Consider the following 16,019-nt stretch of genomic DNA (forward strand, 5'->3'; position numbering starts at 1 on the left):
TTATACAACGAATGACGTCATCACGACATATGTAGCTCCTTATAAAGTAGAACTTTTGATTCTCTATTCATCCTGGACGTATCAACAGATCAACTGTTAACGACTCTACCTCGAGGTGGACATATTCCCACAGCCTCGTCATTTAGTCGATCTTGATGCTGAGCTTTCCAAAGTGCTTCTGGGCCCACTGTAGTTCACCACATTAGCATCGACATCCAGAACATATCCCGGACAATCAACAACTTACCATGTATTCATAGGCCTCCTTCGCCTGATCAAGAGTGAACACCTTGGCATCAACCACAGGATGGATGTTGTTGGCCTCAATGGCACGGATCATGTCATTCATCAGCGCCTTGCTACCGACATAGATACCGCGCACGGTGCAGATATTGCTCAGCGTCTCCAAAACGGTGGGCTGGGCCTTGGGGTCAGCACCACCCAAGAATCCAATAATGCTGATGACCCCCTCGAACTTGATGCACTTCAAGCTCTGAGAAAGAGTTCCCGCGCCTCCGACTTCGACAATGTGGTCGACTCCCTCATTGTCCCGAGTCAGACTGCGGGCAACCTCACCCCAATTCGGGTTGGTCTTGTAGTTGATGACGTGGTCAGCGCCGAGTTTCTTCAGCTTCTCGGCCTTCTCGGCGGAGGAGGTAGTGGCTATGACGGTCGCTCCGGCGGCTTTGGCGAACTGCACAAGTGATCAGCAATGAGCAAAAGCCTGGTTTGATTACATTCCTTGGATGAAACTCACCTGCAGAGCGAACATGCTAACACCGCCGGTTCCCTGCACCAGAACCGTCTGTCCGGGAAGCAAGGGCTTCAACCCATACAGAGCGTTCCAGCTGGTAAGTGCAGCACAGCTCAGGGTGCTGGACTCCAAGTGCGTGAGGTTATTGGGGGACCGGACCAGGCCGTTCTCGTTGAAAACACCATATTGACGCAGGGTTCCATCAATGACACCGCCAAGACCAGAGCTGGCCGCCGAAGGATCAATTGGGTCATACTGGTGCCGCTGGTTGAACAGGGTAGTCACCTTGTCTCCCTTCTTGAATTGGGTGACCTTAGGTCCAACTTCCACCACCTCGCCGGCGCCGTCGGAACCCGGGACAACGGGGAGGTCCAGAGCAAACGGGTACTTGCCCTGTGAAGAGCATTGACGATTAGAAAATTCAGAAACATTCACAGTTCCTCTAGGCGAGCCATACCTTGGGAATAATCAGGTCCCGGTAGTTGAGGGACGCAGCATGCAGCTTCACGAGAACATCGTTGTCTCCAACTTTCGGAATCGGTGCATCTCCGTACGAAAGGCCGTCAAAGTCGTTGTCCTTGTTCAGGACGGTCCACTGCTTCATCTGTGCGGGAGCCATTTCTGTGTAGAATTCCAATATTATCAACAAATACCAGATGTTTAGAAGTAGATTTATACAGAAGCAAAGAGAAGAGCTTCTGGAGGGGCATCCTTAAATATGTGGACTGGTGACGTCGGTGTGGAGGGTCTACTTACCCGCTTTAGGTAATCACCGTTTCTCCGAGTTCCATCGGCATCTTGACAAATCAATCAATTCATCTCCCCGAGGTCAAGACATATGCTGATAAATCTGTTGTTCCAGAATGCAATGGACGTTGTGAGAATGCAATGGACGTTGTGAGACTGAAATGGCTACCTCAGCTGAAAGGAAACTGTCGCTACCAGGGTCCTCAGAGCCTACATGCTTCAATTATCCATTGCAAAACATCCTATCCAGCTTGTTTATGATCAGCAACTGCTGATGGGCTAAGTGACACAATTAGAACGCTACCTTCAAGCTCTCACTCTCGCTGTCACCCAGACTACACAAAGCTCTCACTGTTCTCATCAACCATTGGACTGCCATAGACTACCCCAAGAGAATGTCGCGGTTGTCCATCCGCACTGGAACCTTGCCGTAGCCATATAGTCACCAACCAGCATCCAGAGTGGGCTCAAACGTCTCCCCTCTCATGGTCTCCAAAAGATGGCGGCGAAGCGCGTGCGACTCCCAGGGAGCCGTCAGGGCAGGGTCCATTTGCTCAACGAGGCGCACACATATCTCCGGCGAGGTCCTGACCATCTCCATGAAGGCCGGGTGCTCACGCAGGCACCGGAGGCTGTATGCGCCATAGTGAGCGATCCAGGGCAGAAAAGGATCGTTGACATGGAGCCTGGCGAAAGCAGTGGTAAAGATGGCAATAACCGCTTCTGCATAGCCCACGCGCAGAAATCTGCCCAGCATCCTCAAATACTCAGCGAGTTTTCCGAAGGCGTAACTCTTGAGCTGGCTGATGAGATAGGTGTCTGCAAAGATGTAGACCAAAAGGTGCGAGTTCAGCGGATGGTCCTTGATATCAGCGGGAAGATCGTCGCCAGTCAGCAGGCAGCTGTAGTCTACAGACTGGCCCTCGGCGACGGGAAAGTTGGTGAAGTTCAGCCTGTTCAGAACGTCGACGTCGTCGATGACGTGGTACTCACCACGATATGCCCATTCAACGAAGCGAGCAAGGGTATCTTCCGAAGTAGCGGAGCATACGAATATGCCGCTTGCCTGTTCCCGGAAATTGGAGTCAAAGGCCACAGCCAAGGCCTCGGACTTGTCCCTGAGGAGAGCAAGGTGGATCTTGAAGCGGCGATGGCTGTTCTCCGCCTGCAGGGTCACAGTGTCCGATGCGAGGAAGCTATTATACTTGATCAGACCCTTGCACGATCAGCTATCTTTGCAGGTGTCGACTTACTTTGGGAAGTTCACGTTTTGGTCCACGGGGGCGCGTCCGACTTCCTGAGCTTGGGAAGCTCGTGGCAAAGAGAGACAGGGAATCATTTGATTAGGATAGGCGTGAAAGACCTCTTTTTTTAGGCTTCGGACTGAAAAGTCAAGACTTTTCTGAACTGAGACACTGAGACTAGTGCAAGTATCGAGAGAGATTGAAGGCAGCTAGGTGAGGGTATCTTCAGCACACCAGTGACAGTGTGAAGAAACAGAAAGCGTGAGAATGTTTGTTGACGCATTTTGATTGTTGGGTCATCGCTTAGTCGTGCGGAATCTAACAGAATCACAACTTTCCTATCAATGAACTGCCAAAGGGCTCGGCGTCTGGATGTACCTAGTATGAGTCTTGGTGCCCATATGCATTGACCAACTGACGAGTGAGATACTTAGACACGCGGCTCCGCGGCTCTTCTAATGGCGCAATCCACCATGAAAATGAGTCCAAGAAAAGAATTTCTCAGTGACCAATCATGCCCATTGTTTGAGGATATCTGATCAGGGCAATCGTGTACTTTGGGTACAACAACTAAGCGCATAACGGAGATGCGCCGATGGGATGGATCTACAGCGGATGAGGGGTAGTCATTTCCCCTCTGCCTTAACCTCTCACTCTACCAACTTGACACTTGCCATCATCCACTGGACAATTCACACTCACGGCTGCCTCTCAACTCACCAGTGATTTTGCTCCGAATTCATCATGGCTTCTGGAAGATCTTTCAAGCTCAGCTCTGGCTATGACATGCCGGCTGTTGGTCTGGGCACATGGGTATGCGACCTATGCATAGTGATTGCTAGAGCTACTAACAGATGTGCGTAGCTTTCAAAGCCCCATGAGGTAGAAAACGCAGTCGAAACCGCTCTTCGTCTGGGTTATCGCCATATTGACGCCGCCGCTTGTTATTTGAACGAGAACGAGGTCGGAAACGGCTGGAAGAAATCTGGAGTACCCAGAGACCAAATCTTCGTCAGTGAATCAGACGCAACTTGGATATAATTGGAGTACTGACTATATTTCAGATCACAAGCAAGTTGTGGAACACACACCATCATCCCGACCATGTGGAGGAGGCAGTCAACAAGACTCTGAAGGACCTCCAGACTGACTATCTGGATCTCTACCTGGTATTTCCGTCCCTCCTTGTGCTCATTCATGACTTACTCTCTTTACTAACCAACAACAAGATCCACTGGCCTGTGGCTTTCGAGCACACAAATGAAACTCTCACCCCCATCGATCCTGTATCGAAGCGGTTCCGTCTCGCAAATATTCCCATCGCTGATACATGGGCCGCCCTGGAGAAGTTAGTCGACGCAGGAAAGGTCCGCAGCATTGGCGTGAGCAACTTCACTATCGAGAAGATCGAGGAGCTCCTCAAGACTGCGCGGATCCCTCCGGCTGTCAACCAGATCGAAGCCCATCCTTATCTCCAACAGCCGGCTTTACACAAATACCTAAAGGAGAAGGTAACAGTATGGCATCAGCAAATTATAGCTTGTATACTGACTCTCATTAGAACATCCTTTCAGTGGCCTACAGCCCGCTGGGCAACAATATTTACAACGCACCTCGGTACGACCTCATCCCCTCGTCCTCTAAGTAGCCGAACTAACACGTTGTACAGCGTGGTCGACGACCCAACGGTCAAGGAAATTGCCCAAAAGCTGAACAAAGACCCCGCGGCCTTGCTGATCTCGTGGGCTGTTCAACGTGGAACCTCCGTCTTGCCCAAGAGTGTCACGCCGTCGCGCATTGAGAGCAATTTTCAAGGTATGCACACATATCCATATGTCCGACCAGTGTGACCCAAATTTAACGGCAACAGACTTTGTCATTCCGGATGCGGAGTTCGAGACTCTGAACAAGTTGGATCGCAACCAGCGCTACAATTACCCCTTCCGCTGGGGAATTGATGTCTTTGGAGAATTGGGGGATGAAGAAGCTGAACGTCGTGCCGAAGAATTTGCTGCTAAGCAGAGAGAAGCTGCGTAGGTGTAGATATATTATTTGCTTGCAGTGTTGAGTCTCAGCAGGTAGAGCCAATCTAACGAGAATACCTACGGTCAAATATATATCTTGTAGCGTCCATCAGAAAACTGGGATCTATTGTCAATAAACGTCTCAAAAGAGAAGTCCAGACAGTCTAAGTCATAATACAGAGAATTTTCAAAAATCGTCACAAGGTACCAACGGTGGTGCTCTCAGGACTCCAGTCTATCCCATGCAAAAATTTGGTGGGAGGAGCGTAATCATCCCTCTAACCCCGACAGCCCCTGCGAAATTCCTCGTCGACAAAGACCCACGGATAACAAGATTTACAGCATTTTCTCCTCGTTTCAATGAACTTTTTGTTTTATTGTGAAAATACCTTCTACAATCACTGATAAGTCCCCATATAACAAATTAACAAACCTGCAATGCCGGGATCGGTCCAGGAGGGTCGAGTCACCAAGAATAAAGCCACGCCATCCTCGCGGCGCAAATCGTCCAGAGCGCAATCTCTCCAAGTACAAAAGGACAAGAACAAAGGTAAGGCACAACCATAACTACACGTTGAAATTATGAGCGCTTTGGATAATGCAACAGACAGAACTAACGCATCACAGAAGCAAAACCACTTCCGCTCGTAGAGCGCGTCAACAAGCTCTCTTGCGAAGAATTCATTTCGCTATACATACCACCCCAGGACCGTGAACACACGTCAACAGCTCCTGCAAAATACGATGGAATCGCGGACGTGAAGTATACGCTTGACATCTACACGGCAAAAACTATCCCTCCAGGGGATTTCGAAGCATGCTTCAAGCTCATCGAGCAAACGCAGTCAGAGGCCTACGCGAATTCCAGCTTTGGATGGTCTCCATCCAAGAAGCGAAGGGAGATGCGTTTGCCTGATATGAAGTACATCGTCTTGCGACAGGCCACGGGCGACAATGCAGAGGCTGCTGGAATAGAAATGTCCCCCGACAACGCAGGCTTTCAGGGGTTTCTTTCGTTCATGGTGACCTACGAAGATGGCTATGAAGTTATCTATTGCTACGAAGTTCACCTGTTGCCATCTGCGCAAGGTCGCGGTTTAGGAGAGATGCTGATGACGAGGTTCGCGGAGGTGGGAAGGCGTGTTGGAGTCCAGAAGGCTATGTTGACTGTCTTCAAATCCAATACCAAGGCTAATCGGCTTTATAAGAAACTGGGTTACGAGGTGGATGAGTATTCGCCTGCACCCCGTACGCTACGAAACGGGACGGTCGTCGATGTTGATTACTGGATCATGTCACGAAAGCTGCAAAGCAGTCATCCAGAAGACGACTCATGAGGCCATTGGGGCAATTTGTTCATATTAAATAATGATATCATATATATTACACCTGTCTAACCTCCTTCCCCCGCATTTCGGGGTTGTCATATTCCCACTCATCTCGCAATGCTGCAAAGATAGTGTCTGCCAGTAGGATTGTCAGGCCTAAACTCCACACCAGGGTGATTGCGTAAAAGAAGTTCGCGTTTCCAGAGCCGGCATAGATCCACAGGTGGTAGAATGCAGGGCCCAGGAGAGTAGCATATAGAAGAGCTGAGACGGCAAAGAAGGTATAACGCATTACTATCGGCGGTTAGCGAAGAAATCAGTTTACATGATCTCTTGTACTCACAGGGGAAAAGGTGTCGGTAGAGCGGGAGGAGCGCAAAGAAAAGCGATGCATCGGAGATGCTTGGGTAAGGTTTGAAAATCGCGAAAATCCCAAGGAGAGAGGTAATCACGAAAAGCGGCTGTCGGCGTAGTCGTACAGTCAGACCACCGACGTATGATGCGAGGTGAAGCCAGAAAATGCCGAGGAAGAACTCCCGGAATGAGTCGAATATCTCGATGAAAAAGTACCACCACAGCCCCACGTTTGGTGTCAGATCGGGAACCAGCAATTGGAAGCCGTATGTTGCGGATATAAAGTCATAGAAGTCATCGACAATCAGCCAGGAGACTGAAAGTAGCCCAGAAACAGCCAACAAGAGTATCGCAAGGTGTTTCAGAACAAACAGAGCAACTCCAGGGGGAGGGCTCGCTTTCTGGGCACGTTGGTCATAGCAGAGAAGAACGAGTGGAATAAACAGAAGGGCTGGATATATCGAAAGGTACGAGGCGAATCCTAGCGACAACATCGAATTCAGACTGTTCCCGCTGACGGCGTTCGAGAGTGCATAGAGGATTCCCGTCGTAGTGAACACGCCAGTAGACCGACCGAGGCAGGTCGCAATTGTGAAAGGATTGAATAGGAACCTGGATTATTAGCTACCGAGCCTAAGTAAACACCGACTGAGACTTACCATGCTGCAATTGACACCCCGTCCCATTTGATATGCTTCCGCACCGCTGTGTAGAATCGCCCGGAAACTGCCTGACCTGACTCGGATATGGTAACCAATGCCTCCGCGTTCAACAGATCGACAAGAGAGAAGAATATAGCTGTCGCTAGAGGAGATTGATCGATATTCGGAAACAGCGAGAACAGTGGAAGAAGGATAGGTGCCTGGTATTCTCAGAGTAAGCGCGGTTTGTCCAGCAAGATATAGTCAGTATCCTGCGTACCTGATGGAAGACCCCTCCGTCATAGGGGGAGACATTTCGCTGGTAGAGATACAGGCCTTCCTGGACTAGATCAAGCAAATTAGCGACTGAATCTATGGTAGATCTATCAGCGAGTCCTTCTAACACTCACGTCGCTTGAAACTGGTGACCGGCGTTGACACTTCCACTCTCCCCGTCAACAAGTCCGGTAGAGAAGGAAACAGAAGGATGAGCAAAAGCCGCAAAGTGTGGGCGCCGACAAACACAGCAGCCTTTCGATTGACTGCCATGGTCACCCGATAAATCTCAACAGCAGAGAGAGTGTGTGCAATGCATTGTTGCAATCATGAGGAGGATGAGGCGTGTAAGTACCTCCAGCTGTTCTTCCGCCGTGCCAAGACCGCCTCCGCTCATTTCCCTTTTCTGCCACGCACGGACCACCCGCGGATTAAAAAAAAAAGGAAAAGAAAAAAAAAAACTTATCGACAAATTTTCGGGGTTATCAGAAAATCCATCCACTCCTTCTTCCTCTCGTCCTCACTTGCACCACGCATCCCATCGACAATGGCGAAAATTAAGAAGAAGGGTCTGTTTTCCATGCAATATTTTGCACTCCTATCCTCCAGACTCTGTTTGATCCCTGTACTGACACTCCTTAGGCACCTCCGGCCAGGCCAAAAACTATATCACTCGTACTCAGGCCGTGCGAAAGCTTCAGATTTCTCTGCCGGATTTTCGTCGACTATGCATCTTCAAGGGTATGTCCTCTACCTCCAGCCGGAAGATCGTTCATTATTCTAACCTCTCTGTTCCTCAATCCAGGCATCTATCCCCGTGAGCCTCGTAACAAGAAGAAGGCCTCGAAAACGTCCACTCCGAACACCACCTTTTACTACACGAAGGATATCCAATACTTGCTTCATGAGCCCTTGCTTCGGAAGTTCCGTGACCAAAAGGCCGTTGCGAAAAAGATTGCCCGCTCCCTTGGCCGTGGAGAAGTCGGCGACGCCTCTCGCCTTGAGAAGAACCATGCGCCCAAGCTTACCTTGGACCACATCATCAAAGAGCGTTATCCGACCTTCATTGATGCCCTGAGGGATCTCGACGATGCCTTGTCTCTTCTTTTCCTTTTCGCCAACCTTCCTTCTACCTCCCACGTTCCTCCCAAGACCATCGCCCTCTGCCAGCGCCTCTGCCACGAGTTCCAGCACTACTTGATCACGACGAACTCTCTGCGCAAATCCTTCCTCTCCATCAAGGGTATCTATTATCAGGCCACAATCCAGGGACAAGATATTATGTGGCTCGTGCCTTATCGTTTCGTGCAGCGGGTCAATGGTGATGTCGACTACCGAATTATGGCTACTTTTGTGGAGTTCTACACAACCCTACTTGGATTTGTCAACTTCCGCCTGTACTCATCGATTGGTTTGAGATACCCGCCCAAGTTTGATACCCGCAGCGATGAGAATGGAGCTGAACTTGCGGCCTTTACCCTTGAGGGTCGTGCTGTCGCAAACGCCGCCAAGACCATTGAGGGAAGCAACAAGCAGAGCAACAATTCCTCTAACCAAGAGGTCTCGCGCGACGTTCAAGCAAAGGTCGACAAAGTGATCAAAACTGCTGGGTTGGACAAGACGAAGGATGAGCAGACCGTGGAGGCCACGGACGAAAACACCGACGCGATCGATAGGTTCGAACCCGCAGCTCCGGAGGCGGATACTCTGCCCCAGCCCGACATCAGTGGTGAAGAGGCAGGCGCTCTGTTCGCGCCCTTCACCTTTTACATCTCTCGTGAGGCTCCCAAGGCACCTTTGGAGTTCATCCTTCGTGCTTTTGGATGCAAGCGTATCGGCTGGGATGCTGTTATGGGAGACGGCGCGTTCACCCACAACGAAGCAGACACCCGTATCACCCACCAGATTGTGGACCGTCCTAGCCTCCCTGAGGGGGCTCTGCCCGCTGTCCCTGCCGCCAAGGAGGGTGCGGTTCCCGCGGTGAGACCTGGTACCCGTATCCCTGGTAGAACCTACATTCAGCCCCAGTGGGTGTGGGACTGCATCAACGAAGGAAAGCTTCTTCGCCCTGATCTTTACGCCCCTGGCGAGACTCTGCCTCCTCACTTGAGTCCCTGGGTCAAGCCTTCCAAGGGCGCCTACGACCCCCGGGCTACTCTGGCTGAACAGGAGGAGGAAGGCGAGGCTGAAATGGCCGGCGAGGAGGAAGAGGAAGAGAGCGACGAAGAAATGGAGGAGGCCCCTGAGACGAAGAAGGCCGACGCCAAGGCTGACGAGTCCGAATCCGAGGACGAAGACGAATCTGTCGATGGTGGCATGGATGTTGCTGATAGCGATGACGACGAAAGTGAGAGCGGACAAGAAGAGGAAGACTTTGGCGGCTTCGATGATAACGAAGCGGCCTCCGAGTCGGAGGATGAGGAGGAAGCTGCTCGCACACAACACCAGAAGGAGCTCGAGGCCGAAGCCGCTGGTCTCCCCTTCTCATCGAACGGTGCCACCGACGATGCCAAGAAGAAGAAGTCCTCCCAAGCTAAGAAGATTGCGGCTAAGAAGCGCAAGGAGGAAGAGGAACTCGAGCGACAGAAGATGATGATGAGCCGGAAGAAGCGCAAGCTGCTGGAGAAGATGATGTACTCCAACAAGAAACAGTCGGAAGAAGCGGCCAAGTTGCGGTCCAAGCGCAGAAAGCTTGAGAAGACGGGCGAGAAATAGATTTCAGGGCAAACAAAAGTTGAATATTGACAATGATATCCTCATTCGTGATATTACCAGGCGTCCTTGTATATTGTGGCAGCATTGGATTTATATAGAGTGTTTCTAATACAGTTCGCGAGCCAAAACTCTACCTTAGCCCTCATCAGTATCGTCTATATGAGAAGTACTTCCCGTATATTTCAGAGATGAACCCGTGTTGCGTGAGGCGTAGAAATGGATATGTGAATGTCACGTGATACCACGGTTTTCTTTGGGTCGTCCTGGATGCATCGTCATCCATCCTCTCTCGTACATTTTCTCTCCTCCGCAGGGATCGGCTCTCCTGCCTTTAGAATTATTCAACAGTACCTCAGGAGCCGTGGCCCCTGTCACAGACTCATATTCAGCAGGCTTGCCTGTATTCTCGACCGGGAACCATAGTGCCCGCGAAATTAGACACTCGAGATAGATTTGGTTAGCCCATGTCTACAAGAAGGAGCAATCATTTTGGTTCCTCCTGTTCTATTCTGTTTTTTTGACTTCTTCGGAAGAACAAACATCCAGCCGCTGAGGGATGTCCCATCCAAGCTCTTCGCAATTCGTGCCTCCTCAATCTGCACAGCCATATAGATCCATATTTGGGGGTTCGAGCAGTCAGAATGTGCCCGACTCGGAACCGCCGCACGTCTTCGAGGACGGCAACCACGAAGAGAATGAGCTTGACGTTCTCATGGGAGATCAGCCGCTGGTGCCAAATGGCTCCGATGATGACGACACCTACGAAGAAAGCAATGCAGAAGAGTCCGGATCCGAGGACAGCATAAGTACCAGGAGCACTCGGAGGACGTCGCGAAGGAGAAAGAGCACATCAGCTACGACGACTACGAATCAAAGAATCATAGAGAGTCCGTCGCCATCGCCGCCTTCATATCGCCCCAATCGCTTCCATGGCCCAGAACCTACATGGAGAAAACTCACGCTGGAAGACCGACAGAACGCCGAAGCGCTGGAAGATCTCAGAGCCAAGGATCTGGCGGCGCATCTGTACAACGCGTATGCTCTTCGAGCGCGGGCCCGCGAGATAGCAAAGCGCGCTGCGGAAAGGGACGTGGGAGTTGCTGACGCGGAACCTTTTCTTCCGCCAAAGCGATGGGCCGCGTGGCCTGTGCCTGCGAACGAGGTTCCCCGAGGCGACGAGTATCGCCGAGATGATGAGACGTGGACGCTTAAAATGCCGGCAGATCCTCGCCCGAGCGCAGACCTGGAAGAGTCGATCATGGCCCTAATGCTCCGACATGCGAAAGAGCGATTCAATGCTCGACCATGGCGTTCTACGCGGCCCACTTCCCCGAATCCGTTTGACCCAGCCTCGCAAGCTGAAACTCAGGATGATAGTGCCGCCACTGAGGATGCTGTGAAGATTGAATCTGGTTTTATGGATGCGTCGATTCCACTGCGTCCCGTCGTCCAAGCCGATGACGATCAATCCCGAAAGCAACTCCGACCCATTACCCGGAACATCATTACAGAATTCGATCGTCTTCTTCTAGGCCTGCATCACGCGCGCAAAAATGTGACGGCCGGCGATGATAGCTCTGCGAGTGAATGGCAAACCGACACAGAAAGCATCACCTCGGGCTCGTCAGTGTCAGTGAGACGGCAGAGGAGATCACAGAATGGGACCTCTAGGAGCCAGTCTCGCGGAAGGAAACGCACTCGCAGGTCCTCTCGCGGGAGCTCGACGGGTCCGCGATCCCGAAGTGCGCACAGCTCCCGACGAGCCTCTTCCGCTAGCCAGAGCACCTACCAGCCGTCCCGGTCGTCGCGGTCGAGAGGTCGTTCAGCGGGCAGCGACCGTCGACAGCCGGCTACACGCAAACTTCGTATGGGCCTTCGCGACTGGAGCGAGATACTAGGAGTCGCGTCGATGGTTGGCTGGCCGCCTGCTGTGGTGATGCGTACGGCTCAACGGTGTGGCGCTCTATTCAGAGAGGATATGGCATATCGGACGTTCAAGGAAGGGAAGCTACAACAGACAGAAGACGGGGACCCAGCTGCTTGGGAGTACGCCGAAAGTGATACTGGATTGTCGGAGGCTTCGGTGGAACCGCTACCGCTACCACCACAACGCAAACGCTCACGTTCTCGCGCAGCCTCTCCGAGGGAGGAATCTACTTCCCGGCCTGTTAGCACGGAGCCTGAGAGCGTGGCAAACAAACGGCCTAGGGGAAGGCCCAAAGGAAAGGGCGGACGGCCTAAGAGGGAGAACGAGAACGACCGGCCTAAGGGGAAGGGCGAACATCGCAAGCAGGACTTGGTATGCCCTGTTCGGTCCTGTTCTCGTCATATGAATGGCTTCTCACGGACCTGGAATCTCAATATCCATTTAAAACGCATGCATCCTGGATATGCAGCACGAGATGGAGCCAAGTCCCCGGCTGTGGTAGTTGAGGATGACACGGATGATGATTGATGTATAAGAGGGGAGGATCGATACGTTAGGAGTGTACATAGTGTATATTATTCTTTGGTGGTTCTGTATAGATGTCTTTTGATAAGCGCCGATAAGGCCTGTAATGCACCCCACAGTATCGCGTGTACTTTCTCCAACAGGCCGCCACATTCTGGTGCTTCTATTGGACGACAATGCCGCAGCCCGGTCGGTCTTCTGTCCCATTGGCTCCTGATACCGAGGATACGGACTTGGTTCCGAACGGTACGAACATTACGGGATGATCATACAGGAGAGTGAATGAAGATGGCATTGCAGTGTCAATTGCGAGAGAATTGTATATGGATACTAGAGTAGAGAAAGCGAAGAAGAGAGTCGTGGTAAGACGTTTGAACCCAAACATGTCGAATAGGCCACATGAATACCTAAGGGAGAAGAGATGCAATGAAGGCAGCATGACGTCGCCCCACGTGACGCGAAGCTTCCCGGCGAAACCACCGCAAGAGAGCTTCGATTCTTCCCCTCGCGCAATCTTACACTTAGTCTGGAACCATATTTCTTCTCTGTATTCGGGCAGGTCCTGCTTCTCCCGACTATATAGGGTCCTCCTCTTCGCTCAGAAAGCCTACTGGCAGTAGCAATCTCTCAACACTCTCTCCCGTCGTCCATCCCGAGGCTCCCCGCACCACAATCAAGGGCCCTGTTATCATCAACTCCAACACTTAAATAGACCACTTGTCGGAGACGGGCTCACATGATGGACAAGATTGCTCGTCCGATTTCCCGCCACCTCCTCAAATCTCGTCCTCGATACCCATTCTCTATCCCGCCTCCAATCTACGCCAAGCGGCTGTACACTATGGGCCATACTGTGCCTCCGGTGAGCTTCCTGCGGTTGCCATTGCGAGAAATGAGGTGCTGATTGATATGACTCTTCAGTTAAAAGACCAGTCTCTCTTCATTGAGAAGGCTTATGTCAATGGAGAGTGGGTTGAAGCCCAGTCTGGCAAGACCTTCGAGGTCCATGGTACGGGCGTCTACATCGGTTCCCTATTGAAGGTTATGAACATGGAATAACCTCTGGTGTATAGATCCTGCCTCTGGCAAGCTTATCGGTACTTGCCCCGAGTTCTCCGCTGCAGACACTGAGAAGGCAATCCAAGCCGCCACCGAAGCTTTCCCCGCCTTCCGCTCGACTCTGGCTCGTGAGCGTGCGCGCATGCTCCGCCGTTGGTATCAGTTGATGATGGACAATGCTGATGATTTGGCCACGCTGATCACATGGGAGAACGGAAAGCCTCTCGCGGACGCGAAGGGAGAAGTCAACTACGCCGCGGGCTTCTTCGAATGGTTCAGTGAGGAGGCCCCTCGTATCTACGGTGATACAATTCCTTCTTCTGTCGCCGGTAACCGAGTCATTACCTTGAAGCAGCCGGTTGGTGTCTGCGGCCTGATCACGCCATGGAACTTTCCCGCGGCAATGATTACGCGAAAGATCGGCCCTGCCCTCGCCGCGGGCTGCACGGTGGTCTGCAAGACCCCCGGTGAGACGCCATTCACTGCGAATGCCCTGGCGGAGCTGGCTCACCGCGCTGGTATTCCCAAAGGCGTTGTCAACATCGTCACCGCCATGAAGAACACACCCGAAGTGGGAGAGGTGATCACCACTCACCCCGAAGTCCGCAAGGTCTCCTTCACCGGCTCCACGAACGTCGGAAAGCTTCTCATGAAGCAGGCCTCTTCGACGGTTAAGAAGGTCTCGTGGGAGCTTGGCGGTAACGCCCCCTTCATCGTCTTTGATGACGTGGAGGACCTCGATGCCGCCGTCGCCGGTGCCGTCGCCTCCAAGTTCCGTAGCTCCGGCCAGACCTGCGTGTGCGCCAACCGCATCTACGTGCAGCGGGGCATCTACGAGGAGTTCTGCAAGCGCTTTGTGGAGAAGGTCCGCGCTTTCAAACTCGGAGCTGGCTTCGAGGAGGGTGTCACCCACGGACCGGTCATTCACGAGCGCGCTGTCGACAAGGTCGATGAGCATGTGCGCGATGCCGTGTCCAAGGGCGCCAATGTCCTTATCGGTGGCCAGAAGGTTCCCGAGCTCGGCACCAACTTCTACAACCTGACGGTCCTGACCGAAATGACCAAGGACATGCGCATTGCCTCCGAGGAGACCTTCGGTCCTGTGGCCGGACTGTTCCCCTTCGAGTCGGAGAAGGAGGTGGTGGAACTGGCGAACCGTGCCGAGGTTGGTCTCGCCGGTTACTTCTTCAGCGGCAACGTCAAGCGGATCTTCCGTGTTGCCGAAGCCCTGGAGGTGGGTATGGTTGGTGTGAACACTGGTATTATTAGCGATGTGGCCTCGCCGTAAGTTTCCGTCGGTAGCCTAGCATTTCAGGTCAGCTATGCTAACTTGTCTTAGATTCGGTGGTGTCAAGCAGAGCGGATTCGGCCGCGAAGGCAGCAAGTATGGCATCGACGAATTCCTCACCATCAAGAGTGTCACCTTTGGCGGTATGGGTGAGCCTTTGCAGGGGTGAGTGCATGAGATGACTGATGGACATAAATAAAAACATATTCCCCTACCGATGTTTTTTATGTATAGATTTAATTCATCTACGGCCAATGGGCACATTTGGTTATAAGCAAACGTCCATCTACAGAGCACCGTGCATTCCTTCCAAGTCGTAACAAAGCCAAGAGCAGAGATAGTGTTTCCCAAGAGATAGATCGATTCAAGGTCTAATGTACAGCAGAAAACAATACAACAAGCGCCATAATCCCAGCCAAATAACAATGAGCATAAACCGCAGTGGAGAAGCCGAAGATTCAGTATATGCACGAAGCCTTTCCCATGCAACCACAGATAGTATCCTGGCAGAATCCGCTACCGACAGTCACACATTCCCATACCGTAGGTCCGCATCTATTTGCCCTGCCGCTGCTTGTGCTTGGGGTTTTTCGAGCTACACAACGCACGCACAGTCAGCCTCTGCACCTATTCCAGCTTCAACGGAGCAAAACTCACCAGATGATATACACTCTGTTCTTTCTCCGGACAGGCTAAACCACACAGCATCAGCATCTCATCCTCAACCCCCCAAAACCCGTCGGAGACATAGAAAATCATACCTTGCACCCATCACACAACCGCTTCACAGACGAGCGGGTCTTCATCCCACGGACCTGCTCGATCTGGCGCACGCTCGACCCCAGACTCGCGACATTGCCCTGCGCCGCGCCGCGCAGTCTCTGCAGACCGTTCGTCAGGGATTTTGTCAGCTGCGAGGAGTATTGCCGGGAGAAGAAGAAGCCGCTCGTCGTCGTCGTTGTCGTTGTCGGCCGGGACGCGGACGGGAGGTGGCGCAGGGCGCGGGTCGAAGACCCCAGGACGGAGCGGAGGGAGAGCATTGTGGCGGCTTGGAGGGGGAGTGTCGGTGCCGCTGGAGGGGGGATGAAGGTGTTGTTTTGTCTGGACTCTGTTGGACGGTGATGCGGCGTTGATGGC

At 52.2% G+C, this 16,019-nt stretch overlaps 9 protein-coding genes across 9 annotated transcripts; 6 read left to right on the forward strand and 3 right to left on the reverse strand.

Moving 5' to 3' along the window:
* Positions 1-142: 142 nt before the first annotated feature.
* Positions 143-1,373, reverse strand: ATEG_05380 (zinc-dependent alcohol dehydrogenase family protein; the record flags this gene model as incomplete). The annotated part of the gene is made up of 4 exons (XM_001214558.1): positions 143-187; positions 248-694; positions 758-1,147; positions 1,212-1,373. 4 exons carry the CDS (start codon positions 1,371-1,373, stop codon positions 143-145), a joined length of 1,044 nt encoding a protein of 347 aa, XP_001214558.1.
* A 627-nt stretch (positions 1,374-2,000) lies between these two features.
* Positions 2,001-2,876, forward strand: ATEG_05381 (uncharacterized protein; the record flags this gene model as incomplete). The annotated part of the gene is made up of 1 exon (XM_001214559.1): positions 2,001-2,876. The coding sequence occupies one exon, from the start codon at positions 2,001-2,003 to the stop codon at positions 2,874-2,876; it is 876 nt and encodes a 291-aa protein (XP_001214559.1).
* A 613-nt stretch (positions 2,877-3,489) lies between these two features.
* On the forward strand, positions 3,490-4,595 carry ATEG_05382 (aldo/keto reductase family protein; the record flags this gene model as incomplete). Its single annotated transcript, XM_001214560.1, has 5 exons — positions 3,490-3,558; positions 3,610-3,756; positions 3,810-4,262; positions 4,307-4,362; positions 4,415-4,595. The coding sequence occupies 5 exons, from the start codon at positions 3,490-3,492 to the stop codon at positions 4,593-4,595; spliced, it is 906 nt and encodes a 301-aa protein (XP_001214560.1).
* Positions 4,596-5,207: 612 nt separating this feature from the next.
* Positions 5,208-6,106, forward strand: ATEG_05383 (N-terminal L-serine N(alpha)-acetyltransferase NAT4; the record flags this gene model as incomplete). Its single annotated transcript, XM_001214561.1, has 2 exons — positions 5,208-5,319; positions 5,397-6,106. 2 exons carry the CDS (start codon positions 5,208-5,210, stop codon positions 6,104-6,106), a joined length of 822 nt encoding a protein of 273 aa, XP_001214561.1.
* A 98-nt stretch (positions 6,107-6,204) lies between these two features.
* ATEG_05384 (GPI-anchor transamidase subunit GAB1) lies at positions 6,205-7,641 on the reverse strand (the record flags this gene model as incomplete). Its single annotated transcript, XM_001214562.1, has 6 exons — positions 6,205-6,232; positions 6,265-6,391; positions 6,441-7,063; positions 7,111-7,313; positions 7,373-7,464; positions 7,503-7,641. The coding sequence occupies 6 exons, from the start codon at positions 7,639-7,641 to the stop codon at positions 6,205-6,207; spliced, it is 1,212 nt and encodes a 403-aa protein (XP_001214562.1).
* Positions 7,642-7,915: 274 nt separating this feature from the next.
* Positions 7,916-10,083, forward strand: nop7 (mRNA-binding ribosome synthesis protein NOP7; the record flags this gene model as incomplete). Its single annotated transcript, XM_001214563.1, has 3 exons — positions 7,916-7,937; positions 8,011-8,109; positions 8,174-10,083. 3 exons carry the CDS (start codon positions 7,916-7,918, stop codon positions 10,081-10,083), a joined length of 2,031 nt encoding a protein of 676 aa, XP_001214563.1.
* A 556-nt stretch (positions 10,084-10,639) lies between these two features.
* ATEG_05386 (uncharacterized protein) lies at positions 10,640-12,538 on the forward strand (the record flags this gene model as incomplete). The annotated part of the gene is made up of 1 exon (XM_001214564.1): positions 10,640-12,538. The coding sequence occupies one exon, from the start codon at positions 10,640-10,642 to the stop codon at positions 12,536-12,538; it is 1,899 nt and encodes a 632-aa protein (XP_001214564.1).
* A 736-nt stretch (positions 12,539-13,274) lies between these two features.
* ATEG_05387 (NAD-dependent succinate-semialdehyde dehydrogenase) lies at positions 13,275-15,051 on the forward strand (the record flags this gene model as incomplete). Its single annotated transcript, XM_001214565.1, has 4 exons — positions 13,275-13,397; positions 13,457-13,544; positions 13,681-14,878; positions 14,934-15,051. 4 exons carry the CDS (start codon positions 13,275-13,277, stop codon positions 15,049-15,051), a joined length of 1,527 nt encoding a protein of 508 aa, XP_001214565.1.
* A 386-nt stretch (positions 15,052-15,437) lies between these two features.
* On the reverse strand, positions 15,438-15,922 carry ATEG_05388 (50S ribosomal protein L36; the record flags this gene model as incomplete). The annotated part of the gene is made up of 3 exons (XM_001214566.1): positions 15,438-15,477; positions 15,540-15,574; positions 15,644-15,922. 3 exons carry the CDS (start codon positions 15,920-15,922, stop codon positions 15,438-15,440), a joined length of 354 nt encoding a protein of 117 aa, XP_001214566.1.
* Between the last annotated feature and the right edge of the window lie 97 nt (positions 15,923-16,019).

Source organism: Aspergillus terreus, genomic scaffold (assembly GCF_000149615.1).
Source record: "Aspergillus terreus NIH2624 scaffold_7 genomic scaffold, whole genome shotgun sequence".
NCBI lineage: Eukaryota > Fungi > Ascomycota > Eurotiomycetes > Eurotiales > Aspergillaceae > Aspergillus > Aspergillus terreus.